Source organism: Vanessa cardui, chromosome Z (assembly GCF_905220365.1).
Source record: "Vanessa cardui chromosome Z, ilVanCard2.1, whole genome shotgun sequence".
In the NCBI taxonomy this organism is placed as follows: domain Eukaryota; kingdom Metazoa; phylum Arthropoda; class Insecta; order Lepidoptera; family Nymphalidae; genus Vanessa; species Vanessa cardui.
The window spans coordinates 2,498,975-2,518,722 of record NC_061154.1 but is presented as its reverse complement, the minus strand read 5'-3'; the positions used below and the strand labels follow the sequence as shown (position 1 = coordinate 2,518,722).

General features: G+C 32.2%; 1 protein-coding gene across 1 annotated transcript in view; it reads right to left on the bottom strand.

The window, feature by feature from the left end:
- Window positions 1–340: 340 nt before the first annotated feature.
- LOC124543360 (gamma-aminobutyric acid receptor subunit beta-like) overlaps window positions 341–19,748 on the bottom strand; it is a 74,113-nt gene continuing 54,705 nt past the window's right edge. The window contains exons 2-10 of the mRNA XM_047121559.1: window positions 11,067–11,167; window positions 7,926–7,993; window positions 5,702–5,928; window positions 5,348–5,430; window positions 4,848–4,985; window positions 4,346–4,630; window positions 3,948–4,138; window positions 3,627–3,875; window positions 341–3,445 (exon numbers count right to left, since the gene is read on the bottom strand). Of these exons, the coding sequence (XP_046977515.1) occupies window positions 3,281–3,445; window positions 3,627–3,875; window positions 3,948–4,138; window positions 4,346–4,630; window positions 4,848–4,985; window positions 5,348–5,430; window positions 5,702–5,928; window positions 7,926–7,993; window positions 11,067–11,167 (1,507 nt within the window). The 3' untranslated portion in view covers window positions 341–3,280. The remainder of the gene's footprint in view (window positions 3,446–3,626; window positions 3,876–3,947; window positions 4,139–4,345; window positions 4,631–4,847; window positions 4,986–5,347; window positions 5,431–5,701; window positions 5,929–7,925; window positions 7,994–11,066; window positions 11,168–19,748) is intronic.

The window sequence follows — 19,748 nt, the reverse complement described above, 5'->3', positions numbered from 1 at the left end:
CACAATTTGGCAAAACAATTGAATATCATTGCTTAATTATACTTATTATTAATGAAAAAATAATCAAATTACTGATATATATATTTACGAATTAATTAAAAATATAAATCTTCCAAACATTGAGCAAATCTTGTAACATAATTATACTTTATTTTAACTTGAATGCGTTTTGTAAATATAATTAATAATATGCAAATAATAAAGTAGCTATATAATAAAATAATACTCCTACATAATTATATAAACGCGTGACTGTGTCTAATTTATTTATATTATTAATTTTGCTCACAGCACTACGTTCCTTTTAATTATAATTAATTTACTTTGCATTATTATTTATATACGAAAAATTTCATTTCATAAGTTTAATTAATAGTTATTTTATGATCAATAATGGGAACAGTTTACTTAAGGACACATTATTATGTTTATAATACTGAGCGATACACTACGGTGAGTTTGATTTCACTGAGTATTTAATAAAAGCTTAAGGTCTCTTGGACCACTCGTATTAAACCCCCTTCGCTATGATCGTGAAGTTTAAACTTTGTTTCCTATGTTTTATACCTAAATATTATGATATATTCATGTGGCTTTGCTTTCTATTTGTAGACAATAATTATAAAAATAATCAAAAATACTCTGTTTTTCATAAAGCGGTTCTTTGTGACATTTGTTTTATCTGTACCAATTTTATGGTTGTCCAGAATAAAAAGTGGTCTGAAATAGGGAAAAAGTATTACACGATTTCGTCTTAGCAGGATACAGTACTTGTATCTGCTTTCGAATACTTTTACTAATTTATAAATCGGTATTCGACGCTACAACGTCAAGTATCTCTTACGTTTCAAAGTACAATTTGTACTAGAAGTTTTTATCATAGATACTTTATTATACCAATGAGGTCATTGAACCCTATTTCAGATCAAGGTTTATTTGATATTTAATATAAAGCGGCTTTATACGTCCATACACACACATAAATATATATACATATATTTAACAAATTTATTTACATATTGCTCAGGGTTCCGCAAGTCTCATCTACGACGGTATCTATAAAGCGTGTCTAATTTGTCTCAGTTTTCCAACCGTCTCACAGCCAACGATATAGATCTTAATTATGCTTATGATGATTAAAAAAAAAAAAACTTTACACTATCAAAAGAGGTTACATCAAAAACCGCGAATATTTTCTCAAAAATAAATTGACGTAAAAATTATTTTATTTTTTTAAAGTATTTATTCTTACAACATACACCTACGGAACCCACACGGCAAAATTCCTCGGCGGGTATTATGTCATACAACATTATAAGCGCTGTATATTGCATTGCTATTGTCGTAAAAGGAACAGAAATCATTTCCTTAACATCTTCATACTAAACACACACAACATTTCAATATATACTCGTAAATATGTTAAAAATTACTATTTATGTAGAAAAAGTGTACCGTGCGCTATACATGAATGTGTTAACCGGTGTAAACTTTGATAAAATGAAATTATATTTTTATAAAACTAGGGCGACCATGTTCAAATATCCTATTTATATAAATATATTATGTATAAATATTTACACGTCTTATTTATATACCCACGATAAATACAAATAATTTTCACAATCCGTCGTTGATTTGGTTAGATTTTTATTTATATCAATGAAGTGAGTTGAAATATTTCCCTATTTAATCGTTTTACTTTACAGTGTATTTAATATGAGTAATTCGTCGAAATATTTTAATGTTCGGCTATCCAATCGCATTCCGTTTACCGAAAGCGGTTTATTCCGGATTATCACAATCGTGGCTATCGTATACGTTTACAAATAGTCTGAATGAAATAACAAACGGCTTTTTAAAATCAGAAGGATTATGTGAATAATATATTAAGTTTGAAATTCGAACATTAAATTTAAAAGTCAATAAATCGTTTCTTAAAGTATTAGTTTCCTTGGCATATACAAATTATACATTAATTAAAACATGTGAGCATTGTTACATTTAATTATTACTGTCATAACATGTAAAAAAAATGCGTGAGTATGATTCGGTAATATTCATTTTAAGGGCGCAAAGTTCTTTTGGATGTGTTGGCCATTGTAACAATGATAGATTGTCCAAAATGTTGTTAACTTTCAATCCAGCCATTTTGATTACGAAAATTGTACGGAACACAACAGGCTTAGTTATCTTTTTAGTTCAGACATAAATTGAGTTTTGACTCGATAATCTTGTATTGGCATTTATTTGATCATTAATATTTTTTGACTGAGATTTACAGTGCGAAAAACATGAATACAATATTTTCAACAGATCTCACATTTATTATTTAAATCATAAAATGTTGTCTGAATTATCATAACTAGAAAATACATAGTAATCGTTAATACATAAACCATGTGGTATGTTATGCAATAAAAAAAATATGCCAAAAAAACTAGGCGATTAATATAAAAGACGAATTACCCATATTATAATTATCGATTCCCTCATCAATCACTCGTATGGGACTAGACAAAAAAGAGTCGTTACCCTACTAACCGACGGACAGGTGGTCTCTACGTGGGTCTTGATCCGATATACTTAGGAAAGTAGGCACTAATTGCTGACGTTTGGATTTCAGTTTATTGTACCTAATTTCAGTAGAACTAGTCATAGTTTGAGCTCTTGTGAAAGAGTGACATTAAGAATAGCAATTAATTTACCTAAATTTAAAATATGACGAAAATTTATTTTCGAATAATACTCTAAATATACTTTGGTAAAACTAATGTCTACTTATACACATCTCTACAGTAAAGTTAGATTTACAATTTAATTATAATTTAACGCTAAATAAGTCTTCGCTTTAATAAATTACATTAAATAAAAAATGAAGAAGTGGTATCATAATTATACAATAGTGAACTAGGTATTAATCTAGGAGTAAATAAATTGTAATTACTAGTGCTTTCTGCTTACGTAGATACAGACTATACTGATAAGTTAATATAGAACAGTTTAGCTAAGAGATTCAGATCCGTACTGTCAATTACATTTTAGACTATGACGACTACTCTTTAAATACATTGTTATTTATAATATTTTGTTAATTTCCTCAGCGTATTTTTTTTTATTTTTACTTCCCTAATTCTTAGTCATAGGGAATATTGCAAATAGCAAGATTCAAATATATTTATAAAAAGCACATGGCCAATATACGAGTCGTGGTTCGTTGATTTGGTATCCTTATCGTCGACGTCATTATTCGGTGCAAGTTCAATTTGCTGGTCAGTGTCTAATTCTCTCCGCCGAGCAAAACCAAGTCGTCTGCGACCACATCTGATACGTGCAGGTAAATGATCCAATACATCAGATTAAAGCAGACGAAGCAAACGGGAAAAACGATCCGTGAGTACTTATCGATGTCCGACGGTGTGGTGCCGAGTAGTTTGTTGATACCCTGGAATATTTTAACTTGGCGTTTATTGTTAAAGAGGTGAACATGTAAAAATTGAATAAACACAATCAAATAATAAAACTTCGCATAAAGTCGCAAAGACATTCGCATCGCCTTGATTTCGCATTGCCGGATATCTATAAACACCAAAAATTTTAACAAATACAATCCTTAGCTAACAAACCTTTGATGCTTGGAGTAGGTGAGCAGGGATTTCTTCTTCGACCGGTGGTACAGGTACATTGACGGTAGCAGATGCCTGTGGCATGGGAATCGTCACAGGCACGGGTACTGAGACGGGTACGGTAACCGCAACTGGGACAGCTGATGAAGGCCCACCTCGCGAGCCGTTGGATTCCAATGGGCCAGTTTTGGTGTATACCTTGGCATCGTGTACCTTGAATCGCACTTCCTGTGTGTGGGGATTATAAGACTACATTGAGCGTAGAATAAATATTCTTAATATTGAATAAATTAATTATCAACGAAAATTTTTATTTTGTACCGATGATCGGCTTGGCGGTGCTGGTCGAGTTAGCGTGCTAGTGCGTGGCGGAGGCAACGGCTCGGGTACAGATGGTCCGGGTGCGCCTTCGACCTGAGCGGTTTTTTTCTCAGCGGCCATTTTCTGAACAGCATTGAATCGTTGTTTTCGCATCTGAATCCTTTTCGCCATGTAGCCGACAGTCGCATATTCTGCAATAGACGGCTATCAGTAATAGTGTGAAACTTCGCGACTATCGCGAAGCCCATTATTAACATTGAAACATTGATAAAGAACGCAGCGCATTTAAAAACTAACAAACACATAATAATAACACAAATAATTATAAATATTAATTATTATTAACTATTAAACAAGACAATTTGCACATTCTTTAAGACTCAGACATCTTGTGTTACCTAGTAAACTCGCGAAGACCATTACGAAGCAGGTGCCCAGATAAACATCAATCGACTTGACGTAAGAAATTTTCGGTAAAGCTGCATTCGTTGACGACATGAGCGTGGTCATTGTAAGGACAGTGGTGACTCCAAGGGAAACCCTAGCCGGTGTTGCATTTCGGTTCAACCAAAACGAGACCCAAGATATGATTACGATGAGACCAGATGGAATATAAATCTGTATAAGATAGTATCCCATTGATCTCACAAATTGAATTTCGCACGCCAGACGTGAATAATTTCCTGCAAGAAAGAATAAACTTTAGTAATATAAATTTACAATTTAATCGTGATTTTAATGATTTCATAATAAACTCAGATTTAGGTAGTATCTGAGATAAAATTAAAATGATCGCAATCGAGCGATCCAATAAGGACGTGCAGAGATGATAAGAACGAATAAAAATGGAGGATAAATAAAGTATGTAATCTAAATGGTGGTGGCAAAGGTGCTTTGTACCTGTTGTTAACGAGATCTCCATAGCACGTTGTCGATGGCCGAGCACCTTGAACTGCGGTAGGGATACCTCGCTCGAAACACCCACTGAGTTAGGTCCTTCGTTCCACTTATATCGGATGTCCCTCATGGTGTAGCCAACTGTACCATGCAGAGAATATATGGAACGATAAAATTAAACACCCATCGCACTGGGTTTTCAATATAATCTTGAGAATGGATGATCTTAACTACCAAAGCTAAGTGTACAACGACCTAGATATACATGGTGTCGTATTACGTGTCTGTTTTGTCAATTGTCTACCAAATGAAAGCCTCATGAACTTGCACACGCGTTGTGCACTGGGGTATTTAATAGACGGTATCAGTATTGTATCGTTAAAAAAAAATCATCGTTTGTCAAGCAATAAAGGAGTACAAAAATTTGGATTAAAAAAAAAGTTTTATTACCTACTATCGAACGATCAATATAAATACAGTTAAAGGTACTGCCCATTACTTACAGCTTTCTATTTCGATGTTGCACAGTTGGCGATCCATCGGAAAATATTGTAAATCCATTGGACAAGAAGCGGTGATAGTTAACCTAAAAAAGAAACAATTATATTATATAAAGCTACATTCATCATTTGAACACTACATAATTTATGAAGTGGTCAACTATTCATGACTTTACGGATCCGATCACTCCTTCCTTATACCAGAACATAACAATCCAACTTAAACTTCAAATTATTGTTTTAATAGAACATATGTAATTAATTTTATCTATAGTAATGATAAGTGTTAATCATTTGAAGGGATAAGAGTCTTAAATTATATTAAAACGTCGATACAAAGATATAAATATAAAATACCTAATACTTCGGGTAATAGATCCAGAATGATGAATCCGAATAAATTCGTTGCTCGTTGTGGCGATATGGAAGTAAGATTGCTTCTCGTTAACGAAGAAGGTATCTGGCACCCATATATTTCGAATAAATTCGGATCCAACTGAGAGAGTTTCAACGCCAGGTCGTTTTTTATAGGCAAGCCTTGGATCAGTCCAAAATTGTCTAAAGTAGAAATCCAGTGTGAAATCCTGCAAAATCAGTATTATTCAGAATAACTGTCTGTAAAATTTAAAAAAAAGCACACAATGCATGTCATCGAGTAATTTGATTATCATGAAAAAAACTAAATGATTAAGTATTCATATGATTTGATATAATTATAATTCAGTTTCTAAAGTCTACTACTGAGACATGGATTGCCTGATCATCATACAAGTGACAGCAAGGCAGCGAGATCTTAAAAACAAAAACAGTTGAAAATAATTTGGATAGAATTAAAAGTTTAAGATTGCGTATTGTCTTTGATACATATTTTTTTTTATTTCAATAGGCGTTAAAAGCTTAGATAAAGACACATGAACAATCGTGAAACAATGTTACTAAATAAATTTAGAAAATTGTGCTGCCAGGTGCCATTAAACATTTACTACGCAAATGAAGAGATTCATTTGATGTACAAACTTAAAGTACACGTAAAGTAATTTAGAAGTATAGAGACAATAATGACATTTTAGTGAACATGATGCAGAGCATTGGTTCAACGAAATTGCGGAGCGAAGAGTTTGCAGGATAGAAGTACGCAACATCGCGCGATTAGCCATGTGCGCTGGCAACTTTATCACGCGGTTTCGCATGACTGGCAATATGCGTGTTAAAATACACGTAATATATACGAAGACTATAGATAATAATGTCATTTCAGTGAACACGATGCAGAGCATTGGTCCAATAAGACTGCAAAGCGAAGACTTTGCAGGAGTAACACGCGATATCGCGTGATGAGCCATGTGCGCTGGCAGCTATATCACGCATTTCCACGTGATTGGCAATGAACGTGTTAAAGTACACGTAAAATGTTACAGCAATGTAATTACTACATTTTATTAAACATGTTTCAGAGCATACATCTGATCTAAATTTTTTGTCCAATTACTCCATTACGTGTACTTTATTGCTAATGATAATATAGATGGATCATCTATAAATATTAGGTTGCAGGTCACGTCTTAAAGTGACTTTACGAGTCCCTTGATTTGGTTTCCACGAGGGGTCATACACCCTGGTCTCATTCAGACTTTCTTCTTTGGAACCGTTATCAAGGGTAATTGGCGATTTATTAATAATAAGTTTAATTACCACAGCTTTTTTTTAAATCCTGTACTTTACGTCTATATATTTTCAGTTGCATTTTTTCTATTTTATAAAAATGAAACAACAGATACTTATTTTTGCGCGTCGTATAAGTTGTATCAAACAGTTTTAAATGTTCAATGAAAACAATGTTCCCTCGTCCAACCGGAACTCACTGTACATTCACAATACATTCATAGCAAGACTACTAAAAGTAAGTAAATTGCAATTGGCGAAGTTGAAGAGTTAAACGCCATTTTGGGAGACAATAGTAAGAAACCCACAGTCACAACAAATACCTACTCAAGAACATAAAAAGCTTAAAACAAAAATAAAACAACAATGGAGCAAGTTTACGACAGTGTTTTGCTTGGAGGAATGCTTAATAGCAGAGTACAATTTTGTATGTCTTTAGATTTCGACAAACCCGGAAAGGCACACCACCATTGCCAATTAAGAGTAAGATTATTATCTATTTACAAATGTCATCTTTTTGTATGAAGTTGTTAATAAGTGGTGATGCGCCATCCGGGCAGTCGGCTCCAATACGCCGGCATGCTCGCAGCCTCGTGTCTGGGGCTACTCGTGTCTAGCGTGAGCTGACAGTGGCGAGTACCATGAGCACTTCGGAGACGGAGCTGATAGAGAGCACATACATGGTGACGCCCACCTCCACTGGCGGACCTGCAATCAAGCCCAATCGTGAGTAGGGCGCGCGATTCGCGCCGTGAAAACCAAACCAGAGGACGATGATGTGACATTGATTCCCTAGGTAGATCATGGACTCTTTGAGGTATTTGTCAACTCTCTTACCCTAGGCCATGGATCGACCGAGGGACCTAACCTAAATTGGCCTCACTAAAGAACATCTACTTAGTAATACTCTCTTAAATACCATTTTCACTTCAGATAAGGAGCTGATGGATAGCACGTACATGGTGACTCCAACATCCACTGGCGGTCCTGAAATGTTACATGTGTTATATCTACTTGTTTCAAAATTCTTTTTGCCTTTTTCATTCTATTCTTTAAAATAATTCCACTAAAATGTGTTTATAGTTAATGTGATTGTGTTTCTAAAACATAATTTCTCTTGTAGTTTTGTCAATGTGTTCGAAATTGTAAATTTTGTCTTAAAATTGAAATTACATATCTTCGCATTGCTGTAAGTTTTCATTCTGTGAAAGTGTCTATACACGAACTTTATTAAAATTGAGGAAAAAAAAATAACAAACCAAAATTATTTTTGAGTTATTCATTTAACAGAAAACAAATATTACTTTTAATAAAATCTGCATATTAAAAACCGTGCGAGCATTACCCATTACCAGTTTTTAAAATATTGAACTCGTAATGGACGGTAAATGATATTAATTTTGCCACGTACATATGACGAGTAGAGGAGGTTTTACCTAGCGGTAGAATATATTTTTGCAAAATACCGCTCTGTCACTAACCAAAGGAACGGAACTGAAGTTAGTAATATTTTAATTTTACATAGCGAAACCTTTAGCAGCGGCGAGGCTTTTAAGACCTCGTATGAAAACTATCATAATACCGGCACGGACCCCGTAACACTTAAGATAGTAAAACTCGATTTTTTTGTGATGTGTTCGGATTTATATTGCAGTGCGGTAAGTATTAAAGTAGGTACACCATAACATTCTGCATTAACTAGACGTAATATAAATATACATATTTGTCACTTTCCTACAATATATCAACGCGCGGCAGAGACAACTATGGTTTTCTTAGCATTGAACGTGTTAACCGTTAAGTATGTTGTTGCTTTAGTTTTCAGTTTTACAATGTTTTAAAAAATGGACACTTTTAACTTTGTCTTATCTATCGCGATCGTGAGCTGAGGTGGCCCAGTGGTTAGAACGCGTGCATCTTAACCGATGATTTAGGGTTCAAACCTAGGCAAGCACCACTATATATATATATGTGATTAATTTGTGTTTCTATTTCATCTCGTGCTCGGTGGTGAAGGAAAACATCATGAGGAAACCTGCATGTGTCTAATTTAATTGATATTCTGCCACATATGCATTCCACCAACTCGCATTGGAACAGCGTGTTGGAACATGTTCCAAACCCTCTTCTTAACTGGAGAGGAGGTTTTAGCCCCGCAGTGGGAAATTTACAGGCTGTTTGTAGTAGTTAATTATCTATCGTTATGTCTATCATACCCTTCAAAGTGTTATACTCTTTGAACGCTTTTATATATTTCATGATATCTTTTCATCTGTTATGATTAACCTGTTCGATTTCCAATCGTATCTATTTATGAAGTAAATATGTATCATGTTGTTGTCTAGTGTCTTCAAAGCCCCAAAAGGTGCTCTAATGGGCTGATATATGTATGTGAGATATTTATTTATAAGGTACCCAATATCGTTTGAAATAATGATTATGTTGCTATTTATGTAAGTCTTTGTTTAAGGCGCTTAAGGATTCCAAGTTGTTTGACTTACCTTTTTACTTGTAACTATTACGATCTAAAAATAAAAAGTCAGATTCAAGTGGTTTTATCTTTGATAAGCCTAGTTGACAAAACTGTTATTCAAATTTCCTTCAACATATTTTCTATATAAAATAGCAAACAACATTGATGTCTCATTATAAAAAAACTATCTGTCAAATAAATATTGAGAAATCAAATCAAATCAAAATAAATCCTATTGACACTAAAATTCATTAATTTCAAATTCGATCATAATTAAGTGCATGTCATAGATTTGAAAGAAAATATGCTTTCGTGATCAAAGATCCCTTCTGAATCGGTTTACGATAAACTTACAAATACAATTTGAACTGAACGGTTACTATAAAACCCCGACTTGTATGTAGTTTTATAAAAATGATCGATTACTGCCGTACAACAGCGATAGTTACTAGTCACGACTATCAAATTGATTAAAAATTTAATTCACTTTCAAACCTAAATAAATTATGCAATATATCATAAATAAATCGTAATAAAAAGGCAAAAAGAATCTTCGATTTTATTGAGAATTTTTCTCAATTTCCTCGTAAGATTATTAAAATGACCGAAAACGCGTCGGTTCATGGATTTATTACTAAAATCAATAAATCATCATTACGAACTAGATAAAGGCCAAAATAATAAACGAATAAATCGATTTCGATTTTAATGTTTGATTATGTCTACATATCGAGTAAACATCTATAAATAATGTTATAGCTCCATGTCCAATATAAGTCTTTACGTAAAATCCCTTGAGTATCACACGAGCGATACTTGCTCTGTTGCCAAGTGCACTTGACATTAAAATTCTATTTTGTGAATGTGGGAACGTAGAAATAAGTAAAATATCGGAGTACATCAAAGTTTGCAACTACAAAAAATTCTTATGAACACATTGAATCCGCTTGCTGATTGTACATATTGTGTGAGAAAATCATTCTTTTTGCGTTTTGATTATAAGTAGAAGATAACTATCTATCTAGATAACTATCTTTTTAACTTCTTAGCTTAACGTTTCTAGGAAAATTATAATTAATAGATGTTATTATGTCATATCCAAACAGACGTATATCCTCTAAAATAGTATGTTTATGAAGACCCTTAGATTATAATCTATCTCGTGAGATTTTGAAACGTTGAGAGATTGTGAATCGTAAAACAATGTTTAAAATTTAACGCATTATTATTCGGTAAATTTTAATCCATCGAAATGAATATTAGTTAAATTATACAAACTCTGCCATTACCTAACCGAAATATTATGAACTATCGAAATTGTAAATGTCTCATTGTAAGTTGAATAAATGTTGACAATCTCTCCACAATTTATAATTGCCCGAGATAGATACAATCTAACGATATTTACAGTTATAAACGGTAGTTATAAATATGTCTATGGGATATTTACGTAAAGCATAAGTATTATATTTATTTTTCTTTATTTTCATTTTAATAATGGACATTGGAGCTACTGTGGCAACATTTGATATTCAGCACCGATTATAGAAAGTAGAATTTATTAGGTTTTAATATAAAGATCCTTACCTCCATAATTGGGCCTCACTCGCTTATCATAGCTTACGCTCAATGAGTCAAGAATCGCGGAGATGTTGACATCACCAAACATGCCACCTCCACCAGCTCCACTAAAACAAAGAAAAAAATTAAATTAGCATATAAAAACTTTTTGATGTATTTAAGTTACAAACGTTATGCTTTTTCCTTTTCTATCTATCGAATATATAATTTTAAGTTCAATTTAACCACATGTAAACCTTTTTTTTACACGCGATGCTTAATAGCATTTTTATTTATATTATATAGCGTAAACAAGTTCTTTCTGGACGGGTATACGACACATCTTTTATAATTATTTATCTATATATATATATATATATATATATATGTATAGGAAAAAAAATTAGTATATACGTCAAGACCGATGACATGAAAAAGGCATTCCTAAGTGCACAGCAAACAAATAAAGAGGTTTTGCATTTTAAATCATTTATTTATTTGGTAATGTTGGCAAATGAGCTGGAAGCTCACCTGATGGAAAGTGACTACCACCGCCAAGAACATCTACGATACCAGGGTGTTCCAAGAGCGTTTTCGGCCTTTAAGAAACGAGTACGCTCCGTTCCTGTAGTTTCCCATGTCGTATCGGTCCGAACCCGTCGACGAAAGCTGGTTCCATAGATGTTAAAGAAATGTTTAAAATGAAAATAAAATCAAACTACCCAGACCTGAGAAAAACCGGTGAAAAACAGTCAGAGGACTCAAGAGTTTTGTTTACTTATTACAAATATTTAATATCAAAAGCCAGAAGGCAATCGTTTTTATTCCATGACATACATAATGATTGATTATATAAAAACAATAATATTTCACACAGACAGACAGACATTTATATGCATTGAATAAAAAAGGGCTATTTTAATATAACAAACAAACACTCCAATTTTATTGTATATCTATATATATGCATGCATCTATATGCATGTGCATACGAAATGCATCGATGCCATATTCTGAAATTTATTGCTGAAAAGAAGCCATAATACTCGTATTTATTACAAATATCGGTCTGTATTTTCGCCTTCGGCTAAATAGCCGTTATCATATCTACGTTACATATTTCAAATTCGATCTAAGCTATGTTTATTGAATAGTGAATTATGTAAAATATTCTCTGCAGCTCAAAATTCACATACGATTATTAACGAAATATTTTTGTATACATGTATCGTAATATAACATGCAAATACATGTATATATAGGTGCATGTTTTGGAACGTCTTTCATTTGGAAAACTAGAATGTACTTTCAGAAATCATTACTAAGGAAAAAAGTGCAATGCCTTCTCTAAGCGATGTTTCTTTCTTTTTCCTTTTTATGCATCTATCTCTTTCTATTTTATATTTTAGATAATGTTATTATTTTTTAATTTTTTTCAAACATTCCTGATTTATTATATTGTCTGTTATTGAATACACAAAATATATAAAGTAACTCTGCGAACTGAGTGAACCGCAAAACCTCTCTTATGCTCTGTGATAAATTTAAAAAAAATCGTACCTCCGAGATTGTCCTAAAACCGTCGAAAGTTACAAACCAAAAACAAAAGAACATCTTTAAAAAAAGCATCCCACTAAACTTATTGTCTTAGGTTGTTTATTTACAAATAAATAGTAGAAGATGCACTAAATATTTAAAACAAAATACAAAACTGTTTTAAATCGATGCCTTTAATAATTCAATAGTCGTTCGGTCATTCACATATCAAGTTACCCCGTCACTTGCAAGTTAGCGTCGCTTACGACTTAAGTTATCGGGAAGAACGGTCCCGCGTTACTAAGTGTCTTGTATTGAATTTCATAGGAACATGCGGTATATTTCTTAGAAAATACGGCACATTTTTGCAAAAAAAATGCTATTTATAATATTACATTATTTCGTTTAATAGTGTATATTTTACGATACGACTGATAGTCGTATAGTAAAATAGTTTTCAGCTGGAATCATCTCCGTTGAACAAATTTTTCAGCAGTTAAATACAAATCACTGCATAGTATAAAACAAAGTCGCTTTCTATGTCCCTATATCCCTATGTATGCCTTAATCTTTAAAACTACGCAATGGATTTTGATGCGGTTTTTTTTAATAGATAGTTTGATTCGAGAGGAAGGTTTTTGTATATACATCGAAAATATAGTAAATAAAGACTGATAATTTTAAAAGTTTGTAATGTAATGTCGTAAATAATCAAATTCTGTAGTATATTTAGTATTAGTACTGCATCCGTGCGAAGACGGAGCTGGCCGTTAGTAAAATTTAAATTTCAATATTAATATTAAATAATAAAACAGTGTTCCATATAAAAAGTATCACACACACAAAGTTAAGCGTTTGAGTCGTGTTTTCTAAAAATAAAATACCCTCGAAAATCCGTTAATGAATAGCGCTTTCGTAAAATGAAACGATACAATACGAGCCGGCACACTTGCAATACATCTACGAGAGGTATTCAAAAATGTATTGAGGAATCAATGTTGTTTTACACTCATGTTATAATCTGAACACGATTTCTACTAAAAAGAACAAGTTCCATTTTTAAACTTTAACGCTTTTATATCTTTTTCAATTTTAGCACTAACAGAATAAACGAAAAAAAAAAACAATATTTAGAAATATTGTTTTTTTTTTCGTTTCAATGTCTGTATTGTCATGCAAAGGAATAATGTTTACGTTGCCGGTACAGTCGGACGAATATTTTTTTTTTACAATAGGATATGATAAGCTATTTTTATTGTTGACAAGGTGATAAAACAATAAGCCAAAGAGATGTAATCCTAAAATCATTGTAAATCATTGAACGAAAATAAAGTGTTCAAAATAAATAAAAAAGTATTTATACTTCAAACCAAAAACTTATATATGATGTATAGTCGTTACAAATGTGTGCAAAATATTATTCCAAGCTAGAAATATGAATCAAACGTGAAATAGTTTTAAGTGTATCACTTCAGCTTAAAATTATATTGATGCTTTTAATAATATTTCATATAGTGTTTGACGTTAAAATTGATGAACTAATTTTGGTAAATAAAATTTACGAGTGTGTATTGCAAAATTTTATTCTTCATTTAAATGATTAAAATTATAAATTAAGCATGTGGCAACACTATGTGTTCGACCATTATAAGAATATATCCTCAAAATGTTTCTCAAATAGACAATTAATCTAAAAGGTTTTTTTTTTTATTTATGACAACGACAACAAATCATAGAGAAAAAAAATATAACATCATATTTCTATCCGCCGTCCCGTACAAGAATTACTAAAAATCATAATCCCCAGCCTTAAATATTGTCACTCGGCTTAACGAAAAGATTATATTCTGTCCTCTCTTTTAAAGTTACTTCGAATTAAATTCAAAGATGAAATTTCTCAATTCATCAAAGTTTTCGCTGAGCAAATTTCCAATCCCGTTTAAAACGGCCCTCAAATGAGATATACTGGAAATAAACTGGGACAAACCTATAGACACGATTTGATTCGAGCTCGTCTTAATCTCATCTAATTTAATCTCAAGTCAGCAACCACTGTTGTAAGTAATTGATTCACTCGAACGATTCCGAACCATATAAAATTTTCTATTTTAATATTTATTTAACGAAATCCAAAGATTAATTTACTGTTGCAACATTGGATGACGTAAGCTCTTTAATTTTATTTTTTATCATCATCATTATCATTACATAGTATAAAACAAAGATGCTTCCCGTTGACTGTCTCTATGTATTCTTATATCTGTAAATTACGTTGCGGATTTTGATGCATTGTTTTAATAGATATATTGATTGAAGAAGAAGTTTATGTGTATAAAACAGGCACAATTTATACAAAAACTTTGATAATTTTAGAGGTTTTATTTTATATCAGATTTGCAGATATATAATATAATCTTTAAGACCTATCATTCATTCACTGCGAAACAGTGATTTAAAATACAAATAACATTACATACAATGCAACATTTATTTCTGTAAACGATTTTAAAAGTGAGTAAAAATTACAGATTCAAAAGTCCCCACAGTATCTGTTATGTCCCCGAGTATGTTACATTACAGATAACTCCTGTATCTGTATCCCCAGAGTATTTGATATATTTACTCCGTATTGTTGTGTTCCGGTTTGAAGGGTGAATGAACCAGTGTCACAGGCACGTATTATCTTATTCTACAAGCATGTTATTGTTTATTAAGGAATGGTGATTATTTTAGGCTGGTATTGACCAATTACCATAAGGTGAGAATAATATACCAGCTGATAACACAGTGTAGAAAACAATCATGTTTATTAAAATGTGATTGAAATCGAAAAATTATCACCTCAACAAAGTAAGTTCACACACAACTGACTAATAATAATTTGAACTCGTCAGCTAATTTAATAAATAATTAAAACGACATTACCATATACACAGATGGACAACTTTTTCAATGACATGATCCTCGAACATTTAACATTTAATTCTAAGATACTATGTTCCCACCCACCCATGGCCAAACTAAATAATTTTTACGGTAAATCTCTAAACAAGAATGAGGTGAAACGTGACAGTGATGACAAAACGAATTATAAAATTTAAAAATAAAAAAGTGAAAAGATGTCGATTATAAATCGATTCTCTAAACGTGCGGACAGTGCATGTAAGTTAAAAGGACTACGTCCTTAAATCTATTATATCTACAGACTTAAATTGTGCCACCATCGCAGGCAACATAACAACTCAATTATACATCAAAGTCTTCATTGAAGTTATTCTTTTAAAATCTCCCGGGAATAACTCCCGATCTCTATTCTGTCAGTTCATCTTTTGTTATTTGTCATGAAAACAACATTGTTCGAAATATAAAATGCTTTTATATTGCATAATTGAATAACTGAATAATGAGATGTTGCAATCGAAACAAAGTCGCTATTCTCATCCGTACTTTTGTTCGATTACTCATTCTTAAGCACTCGATCGATTTTATTGAAACTATAACAAAAAATCTTAATAATATCCGAAAGATATAAGTTATCTATACATACAATAAAATTGGAGTGTCTGTTTGTAATATTAAAATAGCCCTTTTTTACTTAATACATATGTATACATTATAGCAAAAAACATTTTTTACTTTGCCTGCCTGTCTGTTTTTTCCGGCTAGTCTCTGGGACGGCTGGACCTTTTTTGACGGGATTTTGACTAACAGATAACAGATATAATAAGGAGTAACTAAGGCTACAATAATATATTTTTCTGTTAGATTCAAAGGCGTACAACACGAAAACAGCTGGTATATAACAATATTAAACGAATTTTAGAACAGTACAAATATTTTCTAAATAAATGTTCTAAGGTCTAATGTACCATATGCAGGAATTATTTATCATCTTTAGTTATTTACTAACAAAACCATTTTAAGCCAATTTATGACATTATTGTTAGCATAGCGCACTTGTGTTATTTAAGTTAATATAAAGCTTGTGTTATAAAAATCAAAATCAAAATAAACTTTATTCAAGTAGGCTTTTACAAGTACTTTTGAATCGCCATTTTACAATTAGGTTAAGCTTCCACCGGTTCGTAAAGTAGATTCTACCGAGAAGAACCGGCAAGAAAATCAGTAGTTACTATTTTTTCAACATTAAAAAAATACAAAGTCAAGTTAGTTAAATGCAATGATTTAAATTAATATATCCTGCTTGGAAGTCAACAGCTACTATCTGATATATAATTATATTCCGTTTTAGAATATCCAAACCAACGATCAACGTTATAATGGCGTACATTGGCGATGTAAGAAATGGCTAAAATCCCTTACAATCCCAATATCTTTGAACAGTAGACCAATTCCCAGCGGGTTGCACATTCATATGCCAATTAAAAAAAAAGTATGAAACGGAATGAACAGTGAAAATTCCTCTCATATCTATCGAACTTTAACAGAAAAAAGTGGATCATGGAACTCGTTTCTAACGTGTTTTTTTCTTTATGGAGTTTATATACTGTTTCGAACAAAAACAAATACAGACAGATATTTCACAGAAGATATCACTTGTGAAGTTTCTGACATACCTACGTGACTTTAACAGATATTAGTATAGTTATCGGTATGGGCAGCTGAGATGGCCCAGTGGTTAGAACGCGTGCATCTTAACCGATGATTTCGGGTTCAAACCCAGGCAAGCACCACTATATATATGTGCTTAATTTGTGTTTATAATTCATCTCGTGCTCGGCGGTGAAGGAAAACATCGTAAGAAAACCTGTATGTGTCTAATTTCATCGAAATTCAGCAACATATACATTCCACCAATCCGCATTGGAACATCGTGGTGGAACATGTTCCAAACCCAATGGCAAACTTAATGGCATAGGAGGCCTTAGCCCAGTTTGGGGAATTTACGGGATGTTACTTTACTTATAAAGTAAAGTAACATCATTTAGGTTACTCATTTACTCAACAGTAGGAAGCCCATTTCTTTCACCTACAATCTACAATTACCATAAAAAGACTCAAAATATTCGACATATCTATTCTTACTATATATGCACCTTTCATAAATAGAGTATTATATTTCAATTCTTACATCAATTATACTAAAGGAGACAGAACAAAAGTAGTTCATTAAACGCGAAGACAGCAGGGAACCGCTCAGTGGGGGGTAGCTGAGTTGAAGATATGACTATTCCTTTCATCAGCTTACACTAAAGATTGTGTTCATTTAAAAAAGAAATATAATTATTTAGTTCATTTATATTTTAGTAATTAAATTATCTTGTAAGATATTAAACAAATGGTTAATTAAAATTAAAGGATTCATGCAATTCCAATTATTTCAACTGCATATGAGACAAAGATATTAATGACATTTGAAAAAGATCGGAAGATTTGCCTCTGGTGAAGGGCTTGTTAATTTTTTTGTCCATATGATCGAAATTGAGATATTGCTAGCATTCTTCCCACAAATTTCCATATATCTATCATATGAAGTAAACATTTTCCAAACCGACTTTCCTCACCTATTTAAATTAGAAGATTAATTTTGGAAAATACTTTCTTAGTGCTCATCTACGTTGGATAAGGAATTCTTATACAAAATCGATGTTTTCATGAGGCTGTGCATTGTATTACAACCGTTTTATTAATACAATAACATTCTTAATTCTTCTAATGTAAACGAATTAAAGTAGAAATAAAACGCAATAATCTTCTTAGTGTTATTTGCGCCAGTAATTATACTGACCAAGTTTAATCGTAAATCGCAATACAAGAAAAAGTGTAGCAATAAATGAATTTATTAATTGAGGAGAATTTTCGCTGACAGGATTGCGCTGAGCTATCAATTGAATGAAAATGTGTAAGTCTATTACTGTCTCGATTGAAAAATGCCAACATTTTTATCAGTATTTATTTTTTATTTAGCAACAAATAAATTCTATTTTAAATACACAGGTGATTTAAAGTTAATATTGTATGGGCGTGTTAGATGCGGCGGAAGAATGAGGACCATGTTATGAGGAAGGTTTTGAACGTGGACGTGGATGATTAAGGAAGTGGAGGACCACAGAAATCATGGAAGGATTGTGTGAAAGACGATATCATCATCATCATAATCCTCCTGCCCTTATCCCAATTTTATTTGGGGTCGGCGCAACATGTCTTCTCCTTCCATACCTCTCTGTCAGACGTTATCTCACAAGTAACATTATTTTTAACCATATCGTCTTTCACACAAACCATCCAGCGTTTCCTTGGTCGTCCTCTACCTGTATACCCATCCACATCCATGCTCAAGGCCTTCCTCACAATATGTTCCTGATTCCTCCGCATTACATGCCCATTGTGTGAAAGACGATATGGCTGAATAAAATGACACTTGTGAGATCACGTCAGAAAGCGAATTATGGTAGAAGATATGCACTGACCCAAAATAATTGGGATACGGGCAGGAGGATGATGATGATGAAGTGATTTAAATTTAACTAACATGCAAGTGTTTATGGTATGAAGATCTGATTATCAGTTCTAAGACTATTCTCTTATATGTCGAGTTTTCCATACTAGATTGAATTTATTTGACCAAGTAATTTATATAACCTTAATCAATTTAGGAACTACGAGTATAAACTAAGGTAGTAGTATACCTCAAATATTTATTTTCCTTAACAGACTGTCCCTTCTAAATCATACGCGATTTCATACAGATGTCCTATCTGTTAAATCTCTACATAATATAAATAGAGTCTCTTATTATATAATATGAATTAAAAGTACGCATTGGATTTTAATTATGAATGAAAAAAAAAAACTTCATAGTGATTCAAGAGAAATGAAAAATACGTATGTATTTTAGTAGCGAAAAATCGAGATTTTGATTTACGTAGCCAGTTAAAAAACAATATTTTTTCTTCGCATATTTGATCTTCAATTTAAAAGGTTTATAGAGCCTTATTTATCCGTATAAATGGGTATCTAGTAATTCTTTACAATTTACTTCAGTAAAGTCTAACTTCTCGACAACGTTATTGTTAAATAATAATACAAATTAATTTAAAGCAATGTATATTATCACAAATCCAATAGATCAATCTTCGCTAAGAGCGATGGCAGTTAACATGTCACAAAATAGAAATGCATGTTAAATCATGTTAAATGATGTAAATTTAA